Here is a 10,281-nt window from a genome sequence, read left to right on the forward strand (position 1 = left end):
CTATGAAGTTCGCATTCCTCCAGGTGGGTGTTGTTTGGATCTGGCTGCTGTGCTCCACTTCTTTCTGCTGCAGGTGTTGGAGTTGAACCCTTTGTGTCTCTCTGGCAAGATGTTCTGCTCCTGAATCAGCTGGGTGTGTCTTGCCTCTAGCCTCTTTGCGGTGAGTTCTGCTGAAGGGTTCTGTGCTGGGCCTGCATGCAGCCTGGGTCAAATGAGGATCCCCGGAGCCCTGGTCCTCTCATTCACTCGCCTGGCCTGCACTCTGGGTCTGTTCAGGATCCTGTGGCCTCGATCTTCTCACTCACTCATGGGCCTGCACTCTGGGTCTGTTCAGCATCCCACAGGCCCCAGGTCATCTCACTCCCGAAAATGTTTCTTTTCAATGAATTAGGAAAAATTAGTAGTATTACTACCTTAATTATCATTTTTCTTTTTGCTTTTCTCTTCCTTCTTTTTTCCATTTGACCATCCCATTTTCTCTTTCTTTTTGAAGTTTCTTCTCATTTTATAATATCTTTTGTACATTTTGGTCTCATTTACTCTTTCAGCTTCTCACTCTAGGGAAACAATATGATGTTTAGACATGTGCATCTGGTTTATTTCACTTATGAGTGTGGTTTCCAGTTGTATCCATTTACCTGTAAAAGTCTTCAATTTATCCTTCTCTATGGCTGAGTAGTAATTTATTGTATGAAAAGAACTTATCTTTTCTATTCATTCTTCAGTTGATGGGCATTTGCATTGTTCCCAAGGTCTGGCTATTATAAATTGTGCGTCTATAAACATGGGTGCACATATATTGCTGTGATGTGTTTTTAATTCTTCTGGGAAGACCCCCAGTAGGGGAATAGCTGGGCTCAATAGGATCTCCATTTAGAGTTTTTAGAGGAATCTTCACCGATTTCCATAGTGATTGCACCAGTCTGCACCCCCAACAGTGGAGAAGGATTTGCTTTTCTCCACAGCCTCTTCAGCATTTGTTATTGGCTGACTTCTTGATGTTAGCCATTCTTTCTGGGGTGAGATAGAATCTCAGTGTTGTTTTAATTTGTATTTCTCAAATGATCAATGATTTGAACTTTTTTTCATATATTTACTTGTTATTTGTATTTCTTCCACTGAGAAGTCTATACTTGTTTCAAATACCCATTTTTGGGGTTGGGTCTTTGGATTTTTGGGACTTGATTTTTTTTTCAGAACCAGGGGTTGAACTCAGGCCCTTGTGCTTGCCAGGCAAGTGCTTATTCTACTGAGCCATCTCCACAGCCCCCCTGGCTTGATTATTTTAATTCATTGTATGTTCTAGATAGAAGGCCTTTGTCTGAGGTAAAGTAGACCATACTTTTTCCCAGTTTGTTGGTATTTCTTTTACTCTGTTGGAGATTTTCTCTAAAGTTCAGAAACATTTCCAAAAGATGAGATCCCAGTTGTTGATTCTTTGAAGTATTTCCCATGCATTTTTTTCTCATGAACTCCCTATCTACTCCTATATCTTTAAGAGTTCTACCTACATTTTCCTCCAGAAGATTTAGTGTTTCTGTTTTAATATTTAAATCTTTATTTATTTTGACAGTAACTTTGTGCATGGTGATAGCCATGGGTCTAGTTTTATCCTTCGACTTGTGGAAAAGCAGTATTTACAGTAACATTTATTAAAGAGTCTGTCTTTCTTCCAGTAAGCCTGTTTGGCCCCATTTTCAAATATAAGGTGGCTGAGGAGACCCACAGAAGGAGGGAAAGTGAAGGAAGAGGGAAAAGGAATTAAAGGAGAACTGAGATTTGTTTTACATGTACCAACTCCTCAAATCAATGCAATCATTAAATGCTGCAAACATAATAAAAAAGAAAGTAAAATAACAACAAATGTGGATAAATGTGAACCCTTCTATAATGCTGTATGAGTGTATGCTAGTACAACAATTATGTAAATTAGTATAGATAGTCCTCAAAAAATAAAAACAAAATTTCCATTTTAGTGTGTTTGTAGTTGTGTCTGCATCTTCTAATCTGTTCCACTGACCCTCAGGTATGTCTCTATGCAGTACAATGCTGATTATATCACAGTAGCTTTATAGTACAATTTCAAGTCAGGGATTGTGATACCTCATGCCTTTACTTTGTTTCCTAGGATTGGTTTTAATATTCTGGGTCTTTTCTGGTTCCAAATGAATTTGAGGAAAGTTTTTTCTAGCTCTGTGAGGTATGCTAGTGGTATTTTAATTGGTATTGCATTGAATCTTTATAGCAATTTTGGGAGTATGGCCATTTTCACCATGTTGTTTTTTCCTATCCAGGAGCATGGAATATTTTTCCATTTTCTCAAATTCTCTTCAATCTCTTTTCCCAGGGTACCATAATTTTCACTGCATAAATCTTTTACATCCTTTGTGAAAGTGAGTTCTAAGTATTTTATTTTGGGGGATGTTATTGTGAAAGAAGTGGTTACTGAAATTTCTCTCTTAGTGTTTAATTCTTTGTGTACAAAAACGCTACTGATTTTTGGGTATTGACTTTGTATCCTGCTACATTGGAGAATTTGGTGATTAAATCTGAAAGACTCTTGGTGGAGTTTTTTGGGTTCTCTATGTAGTGTGTCATGTCATCTGAAGATATTTTTTGTATATTTATTTGCTATTTGTATTTCTTTTTTTAACTTGAAAAAAAAGTATATATTTAGAATTAGCCAGCTGGACTCCGTTCAGATAATCCCATTTTTGTTGGCAACATCCAATGCATCATAATTGGGAGCCAGTCAAACACATGCCTTCTTCTCTCCATCAGGCCTGATTAGGGCATTGACCTTGGCAAAATCAATGTCAGAGAGCTTCATTACAGCTTGTTTGATTTTGTGCTTATTGGCTTTGACGTACACAATGAACATGAGTGTGTTGTTGTCCTCTATCTTTTCCATGGCTGACTCTGTGGTCAGGGGGAACCTGATGATGGCATAGTGGTCAAGCTTGTTTCTCCTGGGAGTGCTCTTCTGAGGGTATTTGGGCTGCCTCTGGAGCTGCAATGTCTGGCGATGGCAGAAGGTGGGTGATGTTTGTATCTTCTTTTTTTTTTGTGGCTGTGGATGCCTTTCAGCATGGCCTTCTTGGGCCTCAAAGCTTTTGTTTTTGCTTCAGCTTTGGGATGGGCAGGGGCTTTCTTCTTCACCATCAGCACCATCTTCAGTATTTGTATTTCTTTATCTGAGAAGTGTGTATTCATTTCAGATGCCCATTTTGAATTGGTTCTTTAAATTTGGGAGGTCTAATTTTCTCAGTTGCTCTTCTCTTGTTCCCGGGACAAATACCCAACACTCAAAATGAGGGAAGGAAAGGTTTATTTAGCTCATAGTTACTGGAGGTTTTGGTCCATACTCAGCTGGCTCCAAGGCAGATTGGCACATTGTAGAGAGCAACAGTTCATGGCAGCAGCAAAGAACAAAGAGCAAATGGAGGAATAGTGGCAACAATAGTAACAGAGAGCAAGTTTGTCTCTCTGTCTCTCTTATGTTACTCCAGGCTATCTTCCCTAGGCTTGGTATAGCACTCACACCCATAATGTCAGCTGTACTCAGACCCATAATCCCAGCAGTACTCAGACCCATAATCCCAGCAGTACTGAGACCCTTAATCCCATAATCCCAGTGGATCATGAGCTAATCACAAACTCTACAAGTCTGCCCCATAATTGCATGAGACTTTGGGTGGACAACTAGACACAAACCATAACACTGATTTCTTTTTGAGTTCTTTATATGTTGTCTTTAAATTATAATTTTATTTTATTTTAAAGAGAAAAAAAGCAAAAACAAAAGTCAGAAACAAGGACAAAAATAGGGTAACGTACAACAATACATATGTTACAGATTTTCAAAACAAGAATAGCTGATTAACAATGGTTGATATATTATCTATTTTTATCATCAAATCTGTTTCTCAGAATAACAGATTGGACATGTCATTGAATATTACTGCTTGCTTTCAAGAAATGTTAAATTTTTGTTCTTGTCTCTCTCTTTTCTTTTATTACCTTTTTAAAAATTTATTTTGAAGTGAGTAATTGATATGACATTAGGAAAAATATACATTTAGAAGACTAAGATGACAGGTATTCAAGCATGGTTTTTGTATTATTCATTGCTGTCCTCAGTGTAGTTTCTTAGTTTACACAGATCAGCATACAGAGTTAGTCAAGGTGAAAATTCTACATATTAACTGGTATTTTCAAGATCTTTTTATGTTCTTTATCATAATCTTTTGTTTGTGGAACAGCTGTTAAACATATTTCCCACTCCGTGGGCCACCTTTTCACTCTGTTGGTGATTCCTCTTGTGCAAAAGCTTGTTAATAGGATGAGATCCCAGTTGTTGCTTCTTTGTGTTAGTTTCTGTGAAATTGGGCTTTTATTCATAAAGTCCTTGCCTATACCAATGTCTTCAAGAGTTTATCTATTTTATCTTTCAATAGATTTAATGTTTCTGTTTTAATATTTAGATATTGCATTCATTTTAAATTTCAATATTTAGATCTTTAGTGCATGGTGAAATACATGAGTCCAATTTTAATCTTCAGCATGTGCAAAGCCAGTTTTTCCAGCACCATTTATTAAAGAAGCTATCTTTCTTCCAATGAATGTTTTTGGCACCTTTGTTAAAGATAAGTTGGCTGTTTATGTCTGGTGTCCCATAAAATATAAAGCCATTGTATTACCAATGATACATACCAAGTTCTATAGTAGGAGAGTTTATAATAGCTGAATTTTTAATTAATTTTATTGAGAAACAAACAGCAATGAGACAGTTTCAAAACTGATTAACAGGACAGTTTCAATAATTAATACATTGCATAGTGTTGTCTTCATAGTGGTTATTCATAGTTCAAAATGCAAACCTGATGTCTAGTCCAAACACTGTTAGCACAAATCTTTCTTCTTATTGAATTAAGAGAAAGTAGCTGCATATCTATCCTAACTATTTTGTATATACAGATACAATATCGTCCTTCATTTGTATCCCCTTTTTTTTGTTTAGTTTTGTCTGAGATGGGTATTCCGTTGCCATTTAAATATAGTAGGTGCGTGAGTTCAGCAAAATAATACAATATAGTCCAGGAGTCAAGATGGTTAAGGCAATGATCCTGAGACTCTTCAGTAGGTTTTTGAAACAAGCAGTTAATTGGTAGGATTCTCACTCTGACTAACTATATAGGCTGATACCTGTGAACTAAGCAACTGAAATGAACAACAATGTGTAATACTAGGATCATGCTTGGAATACCTGTCATTTTGGTCTTCTAAATACATACTACTTGTCATGTCATATCAACTACTTCTATACTGTCTCTCAAGTAAATGTTTGTTTTAAAAACAGGGTAATACATGAAAACAAGAGACAAGGAAAAATGTCATAGGACTGTTATAATAGCTAAATATTGGATGTTGCCTATACATTTATGAACAGATGAATGAATTAAAATGTGGTAAAGGTTTATATAATAAAGTACTACACAGCCATTCAAAGTATAAATTTGAGCAATTGTGTGTAGGAATAAGATTGCACATTGGGGCCATTATGGTGAGTGAATTAAGTAAAACTCAAGAGGGTATATATCACATGGTTTCTCTTATATCAAAAATCCAAAGTACAAATAAAATGAAAAAAAGAAGACAGATGAGAGAAAACAGAAAAATAGAATTCGTGGAAATGAGGAGACCTGGGGATTCTGGGAGAGGTAAGGGGATGCGAGGGTAAGATAAAATAAATATGATAAAAGTGTGCTATGTGTATTTTCAAATTTCCAACATGAATGTAATTATTGCGTATCACAAACATATTCCAATATAAGCCTGTGAAATGCAGAAAGGCAGTCAGTAAACTTTTGTTTCATTGAATTCAATGATCTTTTTTTTTTATTAGCATTCATCTTCCACAATCATACTCATAGCCGGGTATTGTTGGACATTTTCATGCACCAGCTGGTGGGCTTAATCTCCTTTTTGAATGGCTTGGTCGCCTTCATTGATTTCCTCATACAAGACAATGTACTTCTGGAGCTTCTGCGTTCAAGCTTCACCTTGCTGCAGGGGAGCTGGTTTTTTCAGGTGAGTTGAGGCCTCCCTAGAAATTTAGTTGATGCCTTGGTGTTTCTGGAATTGAGACTTTTTTCTGATGTGCTGTTGGTAGTTTGAATTGCTTCTGGAAAGTGATGTTCCTTAGGATGGTCCTGTTGGGGGCATTATTAGAGCATATGTGAGAAGTCAGGTGTACGTGTCTTCATCACACATCAGAATATGCATTTATGCAGGATCTTTGAACTACTGCTTTTCTTTCTTTCTTTCTTTCTTTCTTTCTTTCTTTCTTTCTTTCTTTCTTTCTCTTTCTTTCTTTCTTTCTTTCTTTCTTTCTTTCTTTCTTTCTTTCTTTCTTTCTTTCTTTCTTTTTCTTTCTTTCTTTTTTTGTGGTACTGGGGATTGAACTAAAGACCTTGTGCTTGCCAGGCAAGTGCTTATTCTACTAAGCTATCTCTCCAGCCCTGAACTAGTGCTTTCAATCATGAGCAAGTCCACTGTGTAATATCTCTAGCCTTAGTTGTACATTGTCCAGTTTCTTAAAATGTTTTATTCTTACTTATATTTAAGTTAATTGCACTGTAGTCCGTAATGCATTTTTTTGGAACAAATTTCCTCATTTTTATTTTTTGTGCTACTATGGATTGAGTTAAGGTCCTCATATATGCTATTTAAAAATTTACTCCTGAATTACATTGTAGCTTTTTTAAAAAAAAGTTTTATTTTGAGATATAATCTTTCTGTGTGTCCTAGATATTCTCTAAGATTTGACCCCTGCCTCAATCTCCTGTTTATTTAGTGTTATAGGTGTGCTCCACTGGGCCCAATTTCTTTTCAATGTGTTGAGATTTCCTTTGGAACATGGCCTAAAAGTGCTTATGAATATCTCACATATTTCAAAACAAATTGTATTTATCTTTGTTGGATTGAGGAATATACATTGTGTTGTCAGAATTTCACTACTATAATGAACACTAGATGTCATCAACATATAGAGAGAAGAAGTTTATTTTGGGAGATGACTTCAAACATTTTAGTACAAGTAGAGTTTGCACATACTGCTCTTAAGTTTGTGATAAGGCAGCACATCATGGTGAGTGTACATGTTTGAGTAAAACAACTTATATCATGATTTTGAAAGAGAGGGATCAGGTTCTCACAACCCCCTTGAATAAATTCCTTTAGTTACCTAAATACCCACCAGATCCCATGACCTATATGTTCTACCACTTCCCAAAGTGCCACCATAGGGATAGAGAATTTGCCATATAGATCTTGACATTTTTAAAAAATTAGTATATGTTGATATTATTAATCTGAGTTTGTGTATATAGTATATAATGTTTATCTTCATGGAGGTTATTAGGTTCCTGTACATGATGTTTAGGAGATATCTCACATCAAAACTCTAGCATACACATATTTACTAGATTAAGTTTGTAAAAAAGCTTAGGATTCAAATAAAGTGAGTATGTAAGAATAAAGCCAGCCCAAAAAGAGTTGAAAAGAGGAATCAATTGCAAAGACAAAAGAAGAAATAATAAAGGTAATTAATGTAAAATTAATAATTATTAATTATGCTGAGAATACGAAAGGCAAAACTGTGCTGTATGTCCAATGAGAACAGGTTGGTTTAATACTGCTCATTTTTGGAGAGAAATGTTTTCATACTTCTTCAAATGTTTTTCTAAGGAGAGTTTTGAGGTAATAATCTTTAGGCATACCTACCAATACTTTTATAATAGCTTTTTATATTTTATCTGATAGCCAACCTAAATAATGTCTGGATCCTTAAAGAAATGTGAATAATTAGTATCGATACACACAAATATAAGAAATGAAAGTTTATCCATAATAACTCTCCAACTTTTAGATTTCTCTAAAACAAAATTGCATAGAATCTTAAAGGAAGTCATCTTATGCCCTATATTTTTTTAGTTACTTATTTAGTTTTTGTTTGGATAAGATTTAGATAATATAGAATCAACCATTTAAGTGTACAATTCAGTATAACCATAGTAAAGTGTACTCATCACATGTAGTCAGTTTCAAAACACTTTTATTTCTCCAAGAGAAATTCTGTACCCTTTAAGCAATCACTCTCCCTTACCCTCTCCTCATAGGATTTGCTAACCACTTACCTGTTTTTGGTATCTATGGATAGTTACTTATTCTGGATATCCTATATAAGAGAGACCTACACAATCCATATAAAAGAGAGTTATACAAAATCTTTTTGATTTTATTCTACTAGTGTAAGGCTTCAGATTTCTTCCACATTTAAGTATGCATTAATAATTTTTTATTTGATTAATATTTCATTGTAAGATTATACCACATTTTTCCCCTGTATTTTGGGTAAGGGTCTACAGGGTGCTCAGATCGAACTCGTAGTGATTCTCCTGTTTACAGACTCTCAAGTGCTGGGATTACAGGTATGCACCACCACACCCAGTCTAGCTGGCTGTCTCAGTGCAACCCGGGGCAGGGCCAGCACAGCAGGCCCAGGGATCGACCACATTTTTCTTAATTATCATTAGCTGATGGTTGTTGAGGTTGTTTTTATCTTTTGGCTATTAGGAATAGTGCTGCTAGGAAAATTTGTGTATACATATTTGTTTGAATATTTTGTGTATACAGCTAGAGATGGAATTTTCAATTCATATGGTAACACTGTATTTAACTGAGAGATTGCCAACTTTACTCTATTGAGGCAGTGTCATTTCCTTCAGCATTGTAAAGTATTCCAATTTCTTCATGTCCTCATTGTTACATGCTATTATTTATTATTATTTCTGTTCTTGTTGCTACAAAGTGGTATCTCGCTGTGCTTTTGAATTTCCCAGTGACTAATGATGCTGGTCTCTTTCCATGTGGTTACTGGCCATCTTTATACTTTCTTCTGGGAGGAATTCCTTCATGTTTTTTTTTCCATAATTGATTTTTTTCTGGTTGAGTTTTAGGAATTCTTTATATGTCAAAGGAATGATTTGAAAATAAAAATTTCCTCTTTGTGAGATGTCTTTTTCTTGATGGTGTCCTTTGAAGCATAAAAATTTTAAGTTTTTTTTTTTTTTTTTTTGCGGAGCCAGGGATTGAACTCAGATCCTTGTGTTTGCCAGTCAAGCGCTTATCCTACTGAACCATCTCCCTGGCCCCAAAAATTTTAAGTTTTGATAAAATCCAAATTATCTATGTTTTGGCTGATTTTTTGAGTTTTTTGTATCACAGGTAAGAAACCATCAGAAAATCCTAGGTCATAAGTTTTCTCTTTATGCTTTCTTATGAATTTTATAGTTTTCAATCTTTTATTTAGATTTTTGACCCATCTTATGTTAGTTGTGCATACAGTGTTAGAAAAGACTTTGTCTTCATCACTTTCTTTGTTGCTGGGACACAATACTGACTACCCATGAGTTAAAGGAAAGAGATGCATTTGGCTTGTGTTTTCAAACCATGGGTTGCTGACTCCAAGGCACAAACTGTGTGGTGTAGAAATTGCATGATTGGTCTGAGCAAAGCTACACACAACATGGTGTAAGGGCGAGGAGAAATACTGAAATGACACCCAGGAGTTGGAGGCAGATTTATTTACAGTGATGGGCATTGATAGGGATCATTCCCAAAATATCACGCCCTGATCTCTGGTGGTCTAGGGCTTATATGGGATAAACAAGCAGGAAGTACAGGGGCAGAACGGCCTGTCAAATGGAGATTGATTCTTGAAATATGCACTATAGTGACCAACTGTGCACCATGGTGACCAGCTATTTCTAAGAAACAGAAACTGTAACCAGAACAATTACCTGGGCAACTAACAAATTGAAGCATACTAGCTGGGGGTGGGTGTGTCATCTTCTGCTACGGTGGGAGTCAGGAAGCAGGAAGAATAGGGAGAAGCTGGAGAGAGAGATGTACTATTCGAGATCATACCTTCAGTAACCCACCTTCAACCAAGATCCACCTTCTAACAGTATACTTAGCTCTGAATTCAGAGGTCTGATCTCCATGGATGAGCATTGCACCAAGCAATCCAATTGTCTGAAGATACTACCTGTGAACACATAGGCCTTTGAGGACTTTCTAGACTTAAAACATAACAGGGTCCAAAACAAATGTTTTCCATCTGAGTATCCTAATGACCCAGCATCTCTTGCTGAGCACGCTGTTCTCTCCTCTGTTCAGTAGGTTTGAGGCCTTGCCAAATTAGATTATATATACAAA

General features: G+C 35.9%; 1 protein-coding gene across 1 annotated transcript in view; it reads left to right on the forward strand.

Annotated features, from left to right (window-relative positions):
* The window catches only part of LOC101571369 (transmembrane protein 45A-like), an 84,891-nt gene that overhangs the window by 57,598 nt on the left and 17,012 nt on the right, over positions 1-10,281 (forward strand). The window contains exon 4 of the mRNA XM_004636623.1: positions 5,906-6,090. Within this exon, the coding sequence (XP_004636680.1) occupies positions 5,906-6,090 (185 nt within the window). The remainder of the gene's footprint in view (positions 1-5,905; positions 6,091-10,281) is intronic.

The sequence above is a fragment of the Octodon degus genome, unplaced genomic scaffold (genome assembly GCF_000260255.1).
Source record: "Octodon degus isolate 3935 unplaced genomic scaffold, OctDeg1.0 scaffold00081, whole genome shotgun sequence".
Lineage (NCBI taxonomy): Eukaryota > Metazoa > Chordata > Mammalia > Rodentia > Octodontidae > Octodon > Octodon degus.